This window comes from Polypterus senegalus, chromosome 7 (assembly GCF_016835505.1).
Source record: "Polypterus senegalus isolate Bchr_013 chromosome 7, ASM1683550v1, whole genome shotgun sequence".
Taxonomy (NCBI): Eukaryota; Metazoa; Chordata; class Cladistia; order Polypteriformes; family Polypteridae; genus Polypterus; species Polypterus senegalus.
This window is the reverse complement of record NC_053160.1, coordinates 85,694,804-85,716,586: the sequence shown is the minus strand read 5'-3', so window position 1 is coordinate 85,716,586 and position 21,783 is coordinate 85,694,804. Positions and strand designations below refer to the sequence as shown.

The following is a 21,783-nucleotide window of genomic DNA, read 5'->3' as shown; positions in this document are numbered from 1 at the left end:
ATGGTCAGTTAAAGGGGTTTTTACATAATGTCATTTACAATACTCTATGTTATCTGCAAAATCTACACAGATTTCAGAGATAAAGTGGCATAGAGGTTACTAGTGACACTGAAATAATAAAAGATTTAGGATTAAGGTCAGTCAGTCAGTCATTTACCAAACCACTATATCTTAACATGGGGTCACGGGGTCTGCTGGAGCCAATCCCAGGTAGTACAGGGCGCAAGGCAGGAACATGCCCCGGGCACACACACACACCAAGCACACACTAGAGACAATTTGGGATTGCCAATGCACCTAACCTGCATGTCTTTGTACTGTGGGAGGAAACTGGAGCACCCGGAGGAAACCCATGCAGACATGGGGAGAACATGCAAACTCCACGCAGGGAGGAAGCAAACCCAGGTCTCCTTACTGTGAAGCAGGGGTTAGGGTCAGATAAGCCTTAATTTAATTAGTTTCATGTATACAGCAGTAGAAGTATAGACAGTATGGGGACCACTTTAACCACCATCAATGTGTAGCATCCACATGGGTGATTTAACAGCAGCAATTTTATAGTTGTTGTCATGGATGGCCGGGGATTGGGGGAGAAAGCCTGGTCAGGGTCTTACCTTCCACAGGGCTTCATGGGAGATGGAGTGGTCAACAACCCTATTGGGATCTGGAGGTTCTGCCAGGGGGCACTGCAGCTGTTCCTGAGCCCGTGTGGGCAGTTTTTCCACCACACCCAGATGTGCTGTCGGAAGTGGGGCAACGAGCACCTGAAGCACTTCTGGGTGCCTTATATAAGGGGCCAGCAAACAGTGATCGGTGGGCCAGAGTCGGGTGGAAGGTGGATGAAGCTTGACGAGGAGGAGTGGAGAAGAAAAGTGAGAAAGAGAAGAAAGGAGGAATATTGTGCTTGTGTTTGTGCTTGGGGGCTGTGTTCTGTACTTGTTGGAATGGAGAAAGTGTTGCCAACAAGTGAAGAAAAAGAAATAAAATATGTGTATTTTCTAAGTGTGCCTCCAATGTCTGTCTGTGTCAGGTTGGGTGGCTGGCACGCCCCCTAGATAGATAGATAGATAGATAGATAGATAGATAGATAGATAGATAGATAGATAGATAGATAGATAGATAGATACTTTATTAATCCCACGGGAAAATTCACATTTTCACATAGTGGTTCTGTCACACTGTATACTCATGACACATTAGCTATTAGGTGGTGAAGAGTTGAGAGTGATAGTAACCAATTTAGAGATGGGATGATTAGGGGTTCGGAATGACTAGGCCATGGTGGGCAATTTAGCTAGGACATTGAGAAACACTCTACTCTTTTAATTTAATGACTACAGGAATCAGGGTCTTGGTTTTGTGTCTCATCTTAAGGATGACACCAATTAGTACAGTACAATGTTCCCATCACTGCACTGGGGCATTGGGATCCACACTCAGACATATACATTACATTTAATTATTTTGCTGTTGCTTTTATCCAAGGTACCTTAAAACATCCGAGATAAAATTGATTACAAACCTTTTGTTTTCTTCAGTGTTTTCACACAGTGTCAGTAGAAGGATTTGAACCCAGAAGCTCAAGACCTGAAGTCCAGTACCTTAACCACTATGTTACGCTGCCTGTCAGACCACAAGGTAAGAGTCCCCTGCTGGTGTCACTAACACCTCCTCCAGCAGCAACCCAAGTTTTTCTTAGATGGTTTCCCACCCAAATACTGACCAAGCCCAGACATGTTTAGCTTCAAGTGGATTACCTGTTCTGAAATACACCGCAACAAACAAAAATGTTCTGCTTTTTTAATTCTTGTTAGACATGGGCTAATACAGTTCAGAACTGCATATTGCATTCATGTCTCCTGACATATTAGTGTGGATGTAATGCGTGATAAGAGATAATGTAACATCTTTTCTGTCGTTTCTCACGCAGGTCTTCCCACATTTTCCAGAAACCTTGTGAGAATAGCGAAGAACCACAGACAAAATCACATTAGCAAGTCACCACCAAGAAAGCACTACTTTAATGAGAAGGACGTAGCATCGGACAATTTGGAGTCACCATTCGGCCTAACCAGCAGATCTTTGGGGACTGTGGGAAAAACACACAGACATGGGGAGAACATGCATATTACACATAATATAGATTGGTAGCTCTGTGAGACAGCAGCACTAATCACAGCACCAGTAGAAACTATACTTGACTCAGTGAAATAAAAAGGGTGTGCAAATATTAAATATATATTAAATATAACAACATGACAAAATGTATTTCACAGGGAACATTAACAATAACTCCCATAATGTTGGCAGATTGATACAAATATATACTTGAAGGAAATGTCAATCAATCCAACCATTTTTTGATCGTCATAGTAATATTAGTATCATCCTCACTGGTTGTAACTCTGTCTGTATTAAATTAATATGTTGCAACCACAACGGGACACCAGAGAGACCCAAACCACAGACACAATATTACCTTACACTATTCCCGGTTGAAATGAAAGATATTTATTCAAAAACAGCACCTTTCTGATGATCACCCTTCCAAAGACATGTAAAAATACACAAACCAATCACAATTCCTCCTTCCTCCTCTCCAAAGAGTGTATCTTACTCCCTCCCCTCTGACTTAATTCAAGTGAGGCAGTGGGCTTTCTTGGGAGTAGGTCTCCTGTCCAGGTTGCCCAAAACATTTCCGGGTTGTGTGAAGATTAGGGCAGTCCTCCCCCATCAGCTCCCTCTGGTGGTTCCGAAATACCCAGACAGGGCTGCATTTCTGGACTTTATCTCCCATACCACCCTGCAGGTGTCCTGATTGGGTTTAGTTTGGAGGGACACTGCCACCTGTGGTGTGGGGAAATGATCTACTCTTGGTGAGCCCATTTGCTTGCTTCTTCAATTATGGCCTCCTGGCTGGGCATGAAATCCTTCCTTTATCTGCCTAGGATGCCTGTCCTTCATCTCTGCCACTTACAATGTCTTCAGGCAAAAGTATAGGCTAACAGATATAGAGTGGAATTTCAATTACATGGTGACATGGAGTATGCATTCATTGGGCATGAGTCTCAATTTGTGATGGTCTCTGGGTCAAGGCATACAGTAGATGAGGTGTGGACAGCTTTTTCAGGAAGCTATCCTTTCTGTGGAAGGAGGTTTGGTTTCCAGACAGTGGCTCATGAGCGGAACTAAGGCTGTAGAGATAGACAAATACATATTAATTCACATGGCCAGGCCATTGTTGACTTAATGCCACATGCTACATGAAAAGAAAGAATTACTTAAAAAAGGGAGGCTTGCATAATGGACAGGTGAGTTGGATTCATGATTTGAAATCTGTAAGACCAGCAGGACAACATTAAAGGGAAGATTCTTTAGCTTGAGGTAGAAGAATAGACAATCAGGGCTTAAGAAAAGTATCTACAGATAATCTTGACAGGCTAGAAGGAGGGTATTTTGTTTTCCCAAATGATTTAGATACAGGAAGACTTGCTTTCAGTAAATGTCAGTATGCTTTATACTGAGAATGGGATTAGGCATGGATTGATCAGAAGTTTATCTTATACTTGGTAAAGTGGGTATGTGAAATGCTGGATTGTTTTAGTTTTTAAAGGAGACAAGACCATTGGCAATAGCTCCTCCTCTCATCTCAGAGCTGTACTGCATTTTTTAGGTGAGGCTGGAAGGCAATCCTCTAGTGTGCATACCTGACAGAATCCATCCATCTTCCAAATTTGCTATTCCAGGGCAGGTCAGTGTAGAAGCTAGAGACTATCCCAGCAGGCATCTCAGGAACAATTCCTAAACGGGGCATCAGTCCATTGAAGGGAGAACATGTTCACATTCAGACACCCACTAGGGCCAATTTAGCATCACCAATCCATCTAACCTGCATGTTTTTGGAGTCTGTGAGGAAATCTGAACATCAGGAGGAAATTAATGTGATCATGGGGAGAACATGCAAACTCCATGAAGAAAGCACTAAGGAACCGAACCACAGTCTCCTTGATGTGAGGCGGCAAAGCTACCACTGTGACACTATGCCACCTCAAACGTGTTGTTGGTTAATAAAAGAGGTGTAACTGGGCTTTAAAAACACTCATCATTAATAAGTAAAACATAAATAATTATTGAATAGTAAAAAATACATTTTTAGCCATTTATTAAAGCATTTTTAAATGTTATAAAACACATGACTTAATGAATTGTCATTTAATGACATTTATAACAATCTGAATATATCATCCATCCATCCATTATCCAACCCGCTAAATCCTAACTACAGGGTCATGGGGATCCGCTGGAGCCAATTCTAGCCACACAGGGCGTAAGGCAGGAAACAAAGCCAGGCAGGGTGCCAGCCCACCACAGATCTGAATATATACTGTATGACCTAATAAATTGTTAAGCATTAAAAAATGTTTGTTGATAACTTAAAACTGAAATATATTATGGCTTGTTACCAACAATGAAAATGCTAAGAGCCAAAAACATAAACAAACTGGAAATTACTTTACTAGAAATACTAAAACGTAGGTGGATCAGCATCAAGAGACTTGTTTATATCATTTTCTTATTAACTTTTTAAAATTCCAGCTGGAAATCTTGCATCCTTGTTCAGTTAGATGTCTGTGTAAGTTTCAGTATAGCAGGGCTGCACTTTTCAATGCTCTTTAGACATCCCAGTCATAACTCAAAATAAAATGTACACTGAAGACTGCAACCCACATAACCGACGGTGAAAAGTGGTGTTGTATGTGGCATATCAGTCATACTTTATCAAAACACCCCAAACAAGTCCCACTCCTTTAAGCAAAACACAAGAAGGTGGGGTTGTAATTGGAGTAAGTAACACAAACATACCAGAGGACTGGAAAAAAATGTAATGTTCTAGTGACCCTCAGGCTGTTGCTGTTTGACACTGATAAGAGTACCATGACATAGGGATAATACATGGATCCACCCAGCATGCTGTTAGCAAGTACAGTAAGATATGAAAGGAAGCCATAGGATATCCGAGCATCCACAAAAACAGAATATTACAATAGCATACTACTCAATTAAATAATAATACTAAGATAAAATATCAACAATTCACTTCAAAATCAATACAGAGAAAATGAAAGAAAAAGAAATGCAAAAAAGGAAAAGCTTCAATTTTTATAGGGTTTGTCCAGCCATGAAAACATTGTACCCAAGGATGGCTTTTTTCAATAGCATAATGTTCTATGACATAATACTGTCAGAGTCCTGGAATGAGATCTTGGCCTCCAAGAAAGAAAGAAAGAAAGAAAGAAAGAAAGAAAGAAAGAAAGAAAGATAGAAGAGTGGAAACTTTAGCTTTATATAGAATCTCATGGCATATTATAACAAACAACAACAAATACACAGAAGGAATTACAAAAAAATAAGAAAATCTCTGACTTGGCTAATGATAATAGGGCATAAACAGTGAGACAATATAAAGCAGTATTCACATAGGTATGAGGCAGCCCCGGTAACATTTCTTGGCACACTTTTGCTGAATAATTTCTTGGCTGAAAGTGCTTAATGATATTGTGTCAAAGAGAAGATATTAGGCGTTGTTCATAATGGCCCTCTGCCTTCTCTTCATTTTCTTCTCCTCTACTTCCATTAAAAAAGTGCATCTCATAACTGAATTACCCCTCTTAATCAACTTGCTGATTCGGTAGGCCTCTCTTGATGTGATGTTACTGACCCAAAACATCACAGCTTAGATAATCACTTTATTTGTCCCCAAGGGAAAATATGGCTTTTTACAGAAGTTCAATGAATGAAATTATTATATTATGACAAGCAACAAACCCCTCTCAAATAGGCATCAGAATGACAGAAAGAAGAGAAAAAAAAAGAAAACATTACTTTGGCAGTTACAGTCACAGTCAAGAATTATCCAAGTATATTGCTGTTTGTAAAAAGGAGCCCCCATAATGTTTCTTTACACAATTACACTGAATAATATGTTGGCTGAAAGTCCTCAGTGTTAAGGTGTCAGAGTGAGGATGTGCAGCATTGTTCATAATGGCACTTAGTTTTGTTTTAATTCTCTTCTTTGCTACTACCTTCAGGGGGTTCAGAGTGTGTCCCATAAATGAGCATGCCTTTTAAATTAGTCTGTTGATTCAGTGGGCTGTCATAGGTCCATCATACCATGGAGCAGAAAATCAAGCTGGCCATCACAGAGTTGTAGAAGATGTAAAGGATGTCACTTCCCACATTAAAGGAACACAGTCTCCTAAGAAAAGAGCCTGCTCTGCCCCTTCTTATATAGTATGTGTTACAAGACAACTCCAGCCTATCCATGATGTGGACCCCCAAGTACTTGTAGGAGTACACCGCCTTTACATTCACTTCCTGAATAGCAACCAGATGTAGAAGCTCGCTGTTGCAGATAACCAGTTCCTTGATTTTGATGATGTTAAGATGCAGACAATTCTCCTTGTACCAAGGAACAAAGTTCTCCACCTGACTCCTATACTCTGTCTTATACCCCTTATCAGTACACCCCATGAGGGCTGAGTCATCAGAGAATTTTTGCAACTGACATGACCTGGTGTTATATTTATAGTCTGAGGTGTCCAGGGCAAAGAGAAAAGGAGACAGGAATGTTCCTTATGGTGCTCCATTTCTGCTCACATTCATATTAAAGACACAGTCCTTGAACCTAACAAACTTTGATCTGCCTAACACTGATTGCTCATCTTTCAATGGTCAAATATATGTAACACTGTCAAATCAGGTATGTGCAAATTAAAAACAAAATATATAAAGTCATATGAAAAAGTTTGGGAACCCCTCTCAGCCTACATAATAATTTACTCTACTTTCAATAAAAAAGATAACAGTGGTATGTCTTTCATTTCCTAGGAACATCTGAGAACTGGGGTGTTTTCCGAACAAAGATTTTTAGTGAAGTAGTATTCAGTTGTACGAAATTAAATCAAATGAGCAAAAACTGGCTGTGCAAAAAATTGGGTACCCTTGTAGTTTTGCTGATTTGAATGCATGTAACTACTCAATACTGATTACATGCAACACCAAATTGGTTGGATAAGCTCGTTAAGCCTTGAACTTCATAGACAGGTGTGTCCAATCATGAGAAAAGGTATTTAAGGTGGTCAATTGCAAGCTGTGCTTCTCTTTGACTCTCCTCTGAAGAGTGACAGCATGGGATCCTCAAAGCAACTCTCAAAAGATCTGAAAACAAAGATTGTTCAGTATCATGGTTTAGGGGAAGGCTACAAAAAGCTATCTCAGAGGTTTAAACTGTCAGTTTCAACTGTAAGGAATGGAATCAGGAAATGGAAGGCCACAGGCACAGTCTGGCAGGCCAAGCAAAATACAGAAGCAGCATATTCGCAGGATTGTGAGATTGGATACAGGCAACCCACAGATCACCTCCAAAGACCTGCTTGGACATCTTGCTGCAGAAGGTGTATCTGTACATCATTCTAAAATTCAGCTCAATTTGCACAAAGAACATCTATATGGCAGGGTGATGAGAAAGAAGCCTTTTCTGCACTCACGCCACAAACAGAGTCGCTTGTTGTATGCAAATGCTCATTTAGACAAGCCAGATTCATTGTGGAACAAAGTGCTTTGGACTGATGAGACAAAAATGGAGTTATTTGGTCATAACAAAAAGCACTTTGCATGGCGGAAGAAGAACACCGCATTCCAAGAAAAACTCCTGCTACCTACTCTCAAATTTGGTGGAGGTTCTATCATGCTGTGGGGCTGTGCGGCTAGTTCACGGAATGGGGCCCTTGTTGAAGTCGAGGGTCGGATGAATTCAACCCAATATCAATAAATTCATCAGGATAACGTTCAAGCATCAGTCACAAAGTTGAAGTTATGCAGGGGTTGAATATTCCAACAAGACAATGACCCAAAACACAGTTCAAAATCTACAAATGCATTCATGCAGAGGGAGAAGTACAATGTTCTGGAATGGCCATCACAGTCCCCTTGACTTGAATATCATCGAAAATCTATGGGATGATTTGAAGCAGGCTGTCCATGCTTGGCAGCCATCAAATTTAACTGAACTGGAGAGATTTTGTATGGAAGAATGGTCAAAAATACCTCCATCCAGAATCCAGACACTCATTAAAGGCTATAGGAGGCGTGTAGAGGCTGTTATATTTGCAAAAGAAGGATCAACTAAGCATTGATGTAATATTTCTGTTTGGGTGTCCAAATTTATGCACCTGTCTAACTTTGTTATGATGCATATTGCATATTTTCTGTTAATCCAATAACCTTAATGTCACTGCTGAAATACTGCTGTTTCCATATGGCCTGTCATATACTAAAAGGAACTTGCTACTTTGAAAGCTCAGCCAATGATAAACAAAAATCCAAAGAATTAAGAGGGGTTCCCAAACTTTTTCATATGACTGTATACATAATAAAAATCAATAAAGACAAATGAAAGCACATATAAAAAGAAAAAAAATAACAATAAAAACCAAATTAATGTAATGAATCAATTTATCCTCTATAGTCCGAAATCTATAAATGGGCTCAAAATGTGACCTAGCTTACATGCAAAAAAAAAAACAAAACATAGCAAGCAGCAATAGAAAGAGGATGCAACATTTCACCAAAAAGGAATTAAAATACTGGAAGAGGAGGGAAAAAATAAAGAAGTGTATTCCAAGGCTCGTGGAAGCCTTACCAACACTGAGAAGAAAAAAAAAAATAGGAAGAAATTAAAGAGAGGATAAGTGCCTGTGGTCCTCAAAGAAGGATTGGCATTGAAATCAGGAAACAAATGGCATAACTATGCTAGTGTCACAAAAAGGAAGGATGCTGAGGTTAGAAGACAGAAGTGACAGGCAGTTCCTCTCACCCCAGAGGAGGAGCCGATCCTAGGCATACTGGGATCAGCTGTAGCTGAGGAAATATATGGAGATGTGGATATGTGCTCAAATGAGTTTCCACCCATCTCATCCCGAAATTGCTCTCAAGTGTGCGTACTTCTCCCAGCTAAGAGCGGTGTTTGGGGCTGGCAAGTAGAGCGACTACCCTAAGCCCCGCGCCTAAGGGGGCCCGCTTTTGAGGTCCATGTGTCCCGTTCGAGAGGATTTGTCAAGTTATATTCTCCAGTTATATTTTGATAAAGTCTGCATGTTATCTTGCAAAAAATTTAGCTGAATACTGTATGAGAAAATCCGGTGTATGTTAACATTATTTTTATTAAATTGGTGTGTAAGTTTATACAGTCCACACGTACCGGTAACAGCATTTGACGTAACCGGCCCTGCGTGGGTTGGTCAGCCCTAGCCCCCACACACCCCTAAAGCCGCCTCTGATCCCAGCTGCAGTGCTGGCCAATCTCCTGGGCCCTCTCGCATCAGGCCAAGTTAGAGAGCTGCTCCTGGAAGCATTCCATTCAATGCATGTGGGTGTAGTCAGGAGTTAATTGCTCTTGAATAAGAAAAGCTTCAGCTGGAGAGGGAACAGAAGAAGGAAGAGCTGCAACAGAAGGAGAGGCACCATCAGGAGCTGCTCCTGCAGAAGAAATCAAAGCTGAACCTTGTGACCAAACAGCTTTCACTGGCAGAAGCACAATTCTGTAGGCTCTTCATCTCAGTTTCCATTATGTTACTCTCAGAAGGAGAGCAATGTATTCCAATTGAAAGAAACTAAATATGAAGATGATACTTAAAAGTCTACATTCATTAAACAAGTGTGTGTTGCACCAGTGTCAATGATAATATGTCCTCTCTTTGCAGATACACATGCACAAAACCAACCAGGCCCAGGGTGTTGGAGGATTTTTTTTCCTTGTACATTTGTGCCTGTCCTTTATTTCTTGTTTTACACCCACAGACACTTTTGGTTGTATTTTCTGCAAATTAAATATAAAGACACAGTTTAAAGGGTAAGAATACTGTATATGTATTTTATGTTTTAAAACAAAGAACACACAGTTTCAAATAAACACTGTAAATATTCCAAATTTCATTTGAATTAAAAAATCAGGCAAACACATTTCTTTTGATATGTCCTCTGGCTTCCAATCCAGCCTGGTGTCCCTCCCTCCTCCCTCCTCCCTCCCACCACTTCAAGGTTGTTTTCCTCTGCCTCCTCAATGCCATCTTGCACTTCATCTTCAGGATGTACTGTAGTGTTGTGCAGCATACTATACACAACAACAGTAGCGTTCAGGTGAAAAAATTACACCCACCGAAGACTGTACAAGCATTGCATCTTCCACATGCCTAGAGTGTGCTCTACAAAACTGTGTGTGCTTTGGTGTGTGGTGTTGTAGCTCTCCTCAACCACAGTTTTGGGATTCAACACATGGAGTTAGCAGCTATTTCCAAAGAGGATATCCACTGTCTACCAGCCACCAGCAAAGACATCATTCCTTACCGTCTGACACTCTCCAGACCAGACATGTGTATCATGTCGACTCCCAGGTCACCAGGCCACCTGGCCACAATGTCTGTAAAAGGTCCTTGATGGCTGCATATCACCAGGACATTTAGTGTTAAGAACCCTTTCTGACAGGTGTAGATGAGATTCAAGAAGCAAGGACTGCGAATAGGGATGGGTATTCCATCCATTGCACCTACAATGTCATGAAAAGCCCAGTATTTGTGCAAGGCGGCCCCTCCTGCGGGAAATTGCATGTAGTTGCGTGCATGGAGCAACAGTAATCTAGTCACTGCCTGCACAGATTTGGACAAAGTAGTCTATGACAGTCTGCAGGAACCCACCAGTGGTGTAAAAATGGCGGGCTGTGAGAAGCTGCACTCAGGGCAGAATTCTGGTGTATTCCTCTTTCCAGATTGTCCTGCACCAGACAAAAGGAGCATCATAATTGCACCCCTGGGCAGCCTGTATTTTTCTATTAATTGTTGGTTGCCAAGACAGTTCAAAACAGCATTCAGAGCAGCAACTTGGCTTCTTGGGTGCAGAGGTGGCCTTAGGGGTGTATGGGGCCTTGGGATGATCAACTCCATGCGGGGCCAGTTATGTCAAATGCTGTTAATGGTATGTGTGGACTGTATAAACTTGCACGCAAATAAATATAATGTTAACATACATTGGAGTTTCTCATTACAGTATTCAGTTACATTTTATCAAAATATAACTGAAGAATATAACTTGACAAATCGGCTCGAACGGGACACGTGGACCTCAAAAGCAGAGCCCCGTTAGGCGCAGGCCCTGGGGTGATCGCCCCACTTGTTATTCACAAACGCCGCTCTTGCTTGGGTAATACTGTCTCAAATGGAGCCTCCAGTTGAGTTGCACTGTTCTCTGGATGGCTGACATTGTAGTTGACAGTACTAAGGGGAGATTTACCTTCTGACTTTAAAGGATGTGACTGATGACATGGCAAAATTCATTGGTTAACTCATTAGTTCTCTATATGAACTCAAGTTAAAAAGAGACCCTTTTGCGCTACTTTATATTTCACATTATAATTATTTATCTTAAATCATTGCCTTATTATAGTTGTTAAGTGTATTATTATTATATTATTAATATTATTATTATTATTATTATTATGCTGTCCAAATAAGAGCATCAGTGTGTTTTTTGTGTTACACTAAGGACATCCTCTATGTAAAAGACCAACCAAAGAGCAATGTTAAAAATAACGAGCGGGTCATATCACTTGTTAATTAACAAATGAGATTACTTACTGCTTTATTTATGAAGGGATTCTGGAAGCACACTTTACTTAACAATTGATCTTAAGTATGAGATAATGATGTACTTAGCTTTATGAGGCTTTCGGCAAATGCACCAATGAACTGCTGACATAGGACCCCACAGATCTAAATCCAATTTAGTGTTTGGGATAACAGATGGAATGATTAGTTTGGGACAGAAATCTACCACCAGCATTGACTTAAAATGATATCTGAGATCAAAGTAAGCAAACTACTAATTTTCAATATAATTTTTACATAACATTTATTTAATAAACAAAAATTGAAACTATCAATACTGTTTTGGCCCCCCTTGTGGCACCAAAACAGCTGTTGAGGCATGGACTTCACAAGACCTCTGAAGGTGTCCTGTAGTATCTGGCACCAAGACATTAGCAACAGACCCTTAATGCCCAGTAAGTTATTAAATGGTGCCACCATGGATCAGATTGGTTTTTCCTGGATTGAAATCTGGGGAATTTGGAGCCAAAGTCAACACCTTGAACTCTTTGTAATGATCTTCAAAAACCATCCCACAACAGTTTTTGCAGTGTGGCAGAGCACATTATCCTGTTGAAATAGGCCACTGCCATCAATGAATACCATTGCCGTGAAGGTGGCATATGTCAAAATAACATCTACATGAATGCCAGAACCAAAGGTTTCCAACCAGAACATTTCCCAGGGCATCACATTGCCTCTGCTGGCTTTCCTTCTTCCCATAGTGCATCCTGCTGCCATCTCATCCCCAGATGAATGACACACACGCGCTCGGTCTTCCACATGATTTAAAAGAAAACATGATGCTTCCATTGCTCTATGTTCTGACACTTATGTATCCATTGTAGGCACCTTTGGTGGTGGACAGGGTCAGCAAGGGCACTCTGACCAGTCTCCGACTATGCAGGAAGTCACAATGTACTCTGTGTTCTGACAACTTTCTGTCACGTTCAGCATTAATTTTTTCAGCACTTTGTGCTACTGTAGATCTTCTGTAGGACAGGACCAGACTGGCTAGCCTTCACTCCCCACAGGCATCAGTGAGCCTTGGGAGTCCATACCCTGTCACCTATTCAATAGCTGGGCTTACTTGGACCCTTTTGGTAGGTACTAACCACTGCATACTGGAAACACCCCACAAGACCAGGGGCCTCATGTATAACGCCGTGCATAGAATTCGGACTATAACATGGCGTAAGCACAAAAGCCGAAATGTGCTTACGCACAGAAAAATCCAGATGCAGGAATCTGTGCATACTCCAACTTACACGTTCTTCTGCTACATAAATCCCGATCAGCGTGAAAACTAACGCTCGTGCACGCGCTTTATGTTATGCCCCAACTCCTCCCCGAATTACGCCTAATTTGAATATGCAAATCAATATAAATCGCCCTTAAGCTCAGCCTTCTGTGAAAAGACAATGGGAAAAGTACGGGGGAAATATAAGAATTTCAGTGAATACCAAGTGGAGGCAAAGGAAAAACATACTATTTGTTCAAATAAACCGTGGTATAATCAACAAAAGGAAGTTGATCGAGTGACTTAGTGTGTTGGAGAAACTTGAAAGCTCACATTCACAAAATCGCACAGTGCCGGAAATAAAAAAGAATTCACATATCAAAGTCGCCGTGAAAAGCCGAGTTGTAGCCCAGTGTCTGAGTGTCATATGAAAGCTTATTAGGGTACAGAGAAAAAAGGCACACAGTGGGGAAAAAGCACGAAATGTCAACTTCAATCTCGAAATTTCCACTTTAATCACGTAGTTTATTTTGTCATTAAAGTAGAACATCATAAACTTCATCTTAAAATCGTTTAATTAACCAGTTTCTCAAATCACATCGTAATTAAAGTAGCACGTTAAATGCTTTGTTTTGTATTTGATCTTCTATGTGCTCTATGTGTGTGAATCACTACTTGCTTCTTAAACTGGCTCTCTTCCTCCAACTGGACACAGAATCCATTACATTCGTGATATTACAGCTCTCTGAATAACTAAAATACTGAGATGTATACGTGATATCATTTTCATGATGATAGGAGTTAAAGCACGTTATTAAACATGTGTTTCACTTCGATGAAATAATTTATTGCAGCAGTACTTGGGGCAGCTGTAGGCTTGTGGTGGCACTGGGCAGAGGAAGAATTGGTGGCTCCTTCGCCCGCCCGTCAGTAAGGTAGCTTATGCACGGTGGATGGCCACGTCCGTTGCAGACACTGCATAGCCGCCTCGTGCTCATGACACAAGCATTTAACTTTTGCGAAATTTGTCGCTGCTTTTAGCTGTGTTGTTATTTTCTTTCTGTTTTATATTCAATATATATTGGCGTGGCCGTCACTGCAGTCAGTGCTTTTCTTTCCCCAAGTAACCAATCGCCATACAATCAGCTCTGTAATAGAAGTTAAGCCATCTGTAAGCTTAGCGCCGATTCTTGAAAACGTTTAAAGAACATTGAAATATCTTCGTAGTACATGGTTAATTATTCTATCCTTAACGATACTCCCAGTGAAGAATATAGATTATTTAAATGAAGTTAAAGTTTTATCTGTATAATTTAATAAACATTTTTGCTGCATTTCACCTTAAAAATGATATTGTCATCATATGTAAATACGCTTTATAAAGTGGCTCAGGTTGTGCGATATTATAACTGTAGTGCAAGTTTACAGTGGGGTGATTGTCCTTATAAGTACAAACAGTTCTACAAGGTGGAATTGATTGAGTGCATTTAAAGTTCTTGGGATGAAACTGTTTCTGAACCGCGAGGTCCGTACAGGAAAGGCTTTAAAACGTTTTGCCGTGGCTGAGACAGCGTGTCCATGAAACTGTATACTGATAATTCTCTTTTCGATCAGCTGCTGCTGTGATTCACACTCAGATACAGTGATATAAATACTCTGAGTGGTGCAGTGAGAGAAATATGGAAAAAGATGATCCGCTGTGGCAACTCCTAACAGGAGGAGCTGAAAGAAGAAGAAGAAGAAGAAGGAGAAGTGAGAGTAACAACGCTAAAGCAGTTATGGTATTTGGAATACTATGGCTATTCCCTGAACCATTATATTGGTACAAGTTAATTACAATCAGATGCATTACACTAATAAACAATGTGTGATTAGTTTCGGTGTATTTATAAAGTCGCGCCAGGAAAATAAGGAGTAACCACACAGGAATAGTAGCACTGCTTTGACGCTGGGTGCCGCCAGTCTGCAAAACCGAGCAGAGAACTTGCGTACGACAAGCCATGAGGTACCGTGGAAAAGTGCGTGGATTTACCCAAAGTGTAGGTTTTATACATCGCGATTTGAACGTGGAAAAGTTCTTACGCAACATTTCTGTGCGTACGCACCGTTTATACATGAGGCCCCTGGTCTTTGGGAGACTTTCTGATGCACTCATCTTGCCATCACAATTTTGTCCTTGTCAAAGTTGCTCAGACCTTCAAGAACTGACTGCTCACTTGCTGCCCAATATATTCAACCCCTTGACAGATACCATTATAACAAGATAAGATAATCAGCGTTACTCACTTCACCTGTCTCTGGTTTTAATGTTGTGGCTGATCAGTATTATAAAATAGTCATAACACTGTTTATTTGATGGAGTATGAAATGTTAAACTTTCCTCGAGGTAAGCAGCATTTTGATTTCTAAAGCTGTTTTTTTTATAGTACAAGGATTTTGGTGAGTCTTTTCCACTAAGCAAGAATTGGTACATTATTCACTTCACCTATAAGCGCTTGTAGCTGAGTGATGTACATTAGAGTGCATGGTGGTACAGTAATTAGTACTGCTTCGTCACCTACTGTACATCTAGAGGCCAAAGCATGATTCCCACCAGATTACTACCAATGTTGAGTTAATGTCTTAGTGGGCTTCCTTCTACATCCTAAATATATAAATGTCAAGTTAGATATAAAGCTGTGTGATTTATGAGTAAATAAGTATGTCTAATAGGTTTTAAGCATATGTCTATTTGATTAAATGAGTAAGGTCAACATTCAACGTGTGTGAAACTTAACCGCATAAGCAACTCTGGCGGCCCCTTGTGATGCAGCCGCGTTTTGCAACCGGCAGCATTTTCTTCAGAAGGTTCAGCTGCACAAACATGGAAGGCCAGGCGTGGGCTCTAGCGACTTTAAATCTGGACGATACCGAGAGCGGCCAAGACGAACAAACATCAAAACAGCGAAGAGAAAGTGAAGATGGGGAGAACGCGAAAGGATTCGCTGACCTCTCAGAGCTGCCAGTAGAGATCACAGAGAGGAGGCCCACGTGTTCGAGGTGCAGGTAAGAGGGGCGCTTCTGAGGGGAACGGAGACGATGAGAAGTAGAACACTGCCACCTCGTGGCTGTAGGGGACATCTGACTGAGTGGAGAAAAAAAAAAGATGAAAACACATAGTTGGAATCCGAGAACAGCTAAAATTGCTCATTCCGACTCGAATATTGTTCAGTCCGGAAACTTCTTTGATCGGCTTAACGACGCATCGAGATTTGTAGGTTACAAGAAAACATCATTCTAGATTTCTGAATCCGCTTTTTTATTACATATTATAATTTTAAATCCGCGTAGTGGATGATTTTTTTTTCTTTATTATAGGAGGGCGTTCCTGCTTATTATAAACAGGACACCATTATTAAGCGTCGCGAGGACGGAAAGTTGTGCCACTTGAATAAAAACCCCTCCGGAAACAGAAGCAGAGCGATTCCAAAGTACTGAACTCTTTTTTGTAATAAACATTTTTGAATGTGTATCACTTGGCTGTTAAAATCCGGTAGTGATTTCGACACACCTCCGTTGCCCTAGCTATTATAAACAAGACATCATCATTAAGCGTCCCGAGGACGGAAAGTTGTATCACTTGAATAAAAACCCCTACGGAAGCCGAGCGATTCCAAAGTACTGAACTCTTTTTTGTAATAAACATTTTTGAATGTGTATCACTTTGCTGTTAAAATCCGGTAGTGATTTCGACACACCTCTGATTTCCTAGCTTTTGAAATGATACCCTTAAAGTAATTAGATCTGCTCAAGCGGTTCATTCTTTTTAAAGGCAAACCTGTGCGTGGGGAGGCGTTTCACTCGAACTGCCATCCTGACGCCGCTGATCAGTTCAGCCCGTCTGTGCAGCTCTAACGACACTGCCGTGGATCGTAAATGATGCCCTTTGTGTATTGTCCGCTATGCTGTTCTATAAACTCTTGGTAAGAGTATAATGCACACTCTTTATCAAAATGCACAGACACAAAGCATATTTCTCAATCATACCATTCTTGAATGAGAACAGATTTTCCCCAGATAGAATACATCGATGATTCTAGATGACAGCTGAGCGAGATCATAAATTGTGCTTATGAGTAATTTTTCAAGAGTTAAGTATTAAAATTAAATACGGTGCACTCTGTCCAGGCTCTTGTGGCGCTTACATCATCTGTGTATTGTCGTCTTGTATTTATTACATTTGATTGTTTCTTGTACTTGCCCCAAATTTAGTGTTTCGCATAATTATCTTTAATTTGGTGTTTAATTCTCACAATTTTCTGTTGTATCAATATTAAAATACATTAGAAATATAATGTATCCTTTGACATAATACACAAACATTCAAAAATAAGAATCATTTACATAACAATAATCTCAACAGCTGAGCCAAGACGGATTCAGTGGTTCACATTACAAACTGTTTAAAGAACTGAGAAAAGTTTTCTGTTTTGTTACCTCTGTGCCTTTAATGAAATGCAATAGAAGGTGTAAGATTCTAAAATTTAGACAGATTGTAACGACGGCAACTGTAGGGGCATTGGCAAAGCACAAATGCTGTACCATCCGATCGGGAAAACCCGTAGCGGAAGAAAAGCCTGCGCAGAAACACCCTATAGAAGGGGAGCATCTGCGCAGCCGTCTGTCTTCAATCTACACTGAGGGCTGGGTCAGCGAGTCCATTACAGGATAGTAAACCAATAAGACAGCCATGAAAAGGAGCTCGAATCCACGCTTTGCTACTATATATAAGATATTTACCAGATATGGAAAGTACATTTATTATATTTTCAGTCACATACATAGAAAAATGAACACCATTTAAACAGACTGGGGTTGATTTTTTGGTCATTCTTGAGAGTAATACAAATCTATCATTCCAAAATATTTAGAACTAGCAAAATACCCGCGCTTCGCATCGGAGAAGTAGTGTGTTAAAGAAGTAATGAAAAAGAAAAGGAAACATTTTAATAATAACGTAACATGATTGACAATGTAATTGTGTTGTCATTGTCATAAGTGTTGCTGGCATATATATATATATATATATATATATATATATATATATATATATATATATATATATATACACACACACACACATAAACATATATACATATACATATCTACATATATACTGTATATACACATATACTGTATATATAGAAATCTACATATATATATATCTACATATATATTAGGGGTGGGACTCGATTAAAAAAATTAATCTAATTAATTAGAGGCTGTGTAATAATTAATCTTAATTAATCGTATGTAATCACACATGAAAATTTGCCCCAAATCGCAAATGTTTTTTTTCAATTTATAAGGGTTTTAGTGGGCGACAGAATCAAATAATAGACATGGCCATGAATATTGTAAACTCAAGCTCTTTCAATTTCTGAAAAAAAAAAATGCTTTTAAACTGCATTTCAATTCAAAACAGAAACAAAAATATCCCTGGCTAAAATTGGGCAGACTTAAAAATAAAGTGGTATTTTAAGTACTTTAAGTACATTTTCAGAATGGTATTGTCTTTAAATAATAATAACAAAAATTTCAACATAAAGTGCAGTTTTTCTTCTTAAAAAAATAAGTAAGAAACATAAAAGGTAATTTGACCAGCTTCATCTTTAAACTCTGAGTAACCTTAGCCAAAATTATTTTGTACATTAGGCTAAAACAGTGTGATCATTGAACATTTAGTAATTAGATGTAATTACAATTACTAACGGTCACGGAAGTCCAATGATCCCCAGTAAGAGCCACAAAGTCCGCTTTCTGTAATGCATCTAATTTTGCTTGCTTTTCAGTGTGCAGAAAACCATGCTTTTATTAAGGCTTCCGTCGGGTAGTCTCTTTAAATGAAATTTTCCTCCGATCAGTCGTAGGAACGCGCTTTATTCTGACTGTAACATTTTTGTAGCTCTGATGTGTGCATCAATGTAATCGATGTACAGGGCCGCTGCTGGCCAAATGGGTGCCCTAAGCAGAAATTTACTTTTGTGCCCCTCCCCCAAATATTACGGAAGTAAAAATAAAATAATAAAAAAAAACACCTACTATAGGTAGGTAGAACTTTATTCAAATAAAAGTAAATACATAAATAAATTGTATCATTTATAAATTACAATTAATTAATTAATTAATTCAGAGTTGATGCTGACAATTGCCAGACCACTGATGCACTCTTGTGCCATAGATGAGCGCAAGTACGTTTTGATGAGCTTCATTTTAGAAAAACTTCGCTCAGCAGAGGCAACAGTTACAGGGAGCGTCACTGCTATTCGCAGAGCAATCCAGAGATTTGGTTACATGCACGGGCTTTATCTTGGGCTTTTTTTTTCTTTCGTTTCTCAGCACCGGACTGTTGATGTCTCTTTCCAGGAGCAGGCATATTGTTCAATAAATTTCGCAGCGGAGAAGTAGTGTGTTAAAGAAGTTATGAAAAAGAAAAGGGAACATTTTAAAAATAACGTAACATGATTGTTAATATACAGTAATTGTTTTGTGAGTGTTGCTGTCATCGAGGATTTGATTATCATTATTTCTTTCAATCAGGTTCGTATTTGTAAGATGTGCTGTGTTAACGTTACATTCCGTGTTTGTCAATCGTTGTAATGATGACAGGTTTCATTCATCGATTTGTTTCTTACTGCATCAATAAACAGCTCGTCTTCCTCTTTATCTGAGATGTGACACACTGCATGCACGGGTTTTTTTTTTACACTGTCTTCCTTTAGCGGGACATTGACTTTTTCCACCGTGTGCTTTGTTTCCGCAGTAGCTGCACTTATGAATATGCTTGTATGTATCAGACGCTTTATATTTTTTTGCTGCCTTCTCAATTGTGTAATTCGTTTTTTGTTCAGCACTCTTTGGAACTGTTGCTTTTTGTCTGTGCACTGCGTCAGTTCACGTGAGCCGCTCGGTGTACATGCATCGAAGTTTCCCAGCTGTGCTGGTGCCATGTCGTGCGATGTCCATGGCTGTATGTAATGTTAGCTAAGACTCTGCACTTAAAAGTTTCTCTTGCAGTTTCGCTGAGTTTGTGCCAAACACCACCATGACCATGTCATCTTCCTCTGCATAAGCACAGTCCTTCACCCGTGAATATTTAGCAGCAGTGATTCTATTGGATTGCCACTGACGGACGGCCTTATATGGGCAGGCACTAAATTACGTGGGAGGCGTAACTCCGCCTCCCACGGGCATCGAGCAGAAGTCTATTATAGTATATGGACGAAAAAATAGGTTCCAGTTATGACCATTTCACGTAGAATTTCGAAATGAAACCTGCCCAACTTTTGTAAGTAAGCTGTATGGAATGAGCCTGCCAAATTTCAGCCTTCCACCCACACGGGAAGTTGGAGAATTAGTGATGAGTCAGTGAGTGAGTGAGTCAGTGAGTGAGTGAGTGAGGGCTTTGCCTTTTATTAGTATAGTTAGGGGCAGTGAAAAATCAAGCAAGATGACATCTTGCCTGAAGAGTCGCCTTGAAAGCTTGCTTATTGTAATCTTTTTAGTTAGCTGGTTAAAGGTGTCATTTTGCTTGACTTCTCACTACATCCATAATGGCTAACGTGGTACAACATATAGGTGCAAAAAAAAAAAAAAAGTGTGTGAGAGATTCATCCTCTCCTCTCCAGAAGCTACACTAATATTGTGCTCAGGCATGTCTGCCTGGGGGGTTACCAACTAGGATCCCGAGCTGTTTCGTCATGTTTTGGGTGCGGCAACGCACTCCACCAGTGCATGCTCCCCAATCCGACTTGACCTGATTGGTGTTCATAAGAATTACTTATGAACACTTTGAAATATCCTCCTGACTCACCAGTATGAGGATGCCTTCATATTTGATATGCCGTCCGACTCATTCTGATCTGTAGTTATGCAACATGTTGAGTTTTTTGGGGTTCCCATCTATTTCTGGCCCTTTGGACATGAAAACAATATTATTTTTAGGCTACTTTTGGAACATATTTTCTGCAGGAAATTACACCTTTATGATGAAGGAGTTGAGTAAGAATTTACCTAAATAAAATAAATGAAACACTTTAAGCATTGATCAGGCTGAAGCAAGGGTTTATTGCTAGACAGACACAATTGCCCTACGCCATGCTAAGGCCCTGCTACTGCTCCTAAGATGTGTGTGCTTGTTGCATTGAGCAGGCTGCTTTTATAAGTTCACAAATGTTATCATGTATCTCTTAACAAGTGTCATTTCTCTGGAAGAAAAAAATATCTTAAAAATTAACAGGAAGGCTAATTTTGAAATAAGCTTCAGAGGCAACTTTACTATTACAAACCACAGAAAGAAACTTAAGAGTCTTAACGTTGCTGCTATGTTATTTTCATAAATTAATGTATAAGGTAAGGCTAAGGTAATAGTTAGAAATGAGCAAACATGGGTTAAAGAAGTTATGAGCTATATGGGTAGGGCTGCCAACTCTCTTTCTCTGGAAATGAGGACATTTAGGTTGAAAAATGAGGACTTTTGAGGACACCTTTCCCTATGATGCCATAATATGCCCTTTATACTGTCTTATTTTTTTTAAAATTATATAATCATTTAGTAGCAGTTTATCACAGTCATTGGCAATCTAATAACCTTATTAAATATTTTGAATATGTCAAGCCTCTTAAGTTAACAGACTTCATTCGTTCCATTCTTATTTGGATAACTTAACTGTCGTAAGCCTGTAAAGAATGATACACATGGTAAATTCACTTCTAGTAAAATAAATTTTTGACTGAAGTTATTTTTCACTGTAAATCTGGGTTCTTGGATAAATTTAAATAGAATGTTCAACCTAAACTGGATCTGTT

General features: G+C 39.6%; 1 protein-coding gene across 1 annotated transcript in view; it reads left to right on the top strand.

Moving 5' to 3' along the window:
* The first annotated feature begins 15,727 nt into the window (after nt 1–15,727).
* dtwd2 (DTW domain containing 2) overlaps nt 15,728–21,783 on the top strand; it is a 338,706-nt gene continuing 332,650 nt past the window's right edge. The window contains exon 1 of the mRNA XM_039758970.1: nt 15,728–15,981. Within this exon, the coding sequence (XP_039614904.1) occupies nt 15,743–15,981 (239 nt within the window). The 5' untranslated portion in view covers nt 15,728–15,742. The remainder of the gene's footprint in view (nt 15,982–21,783) is intronic.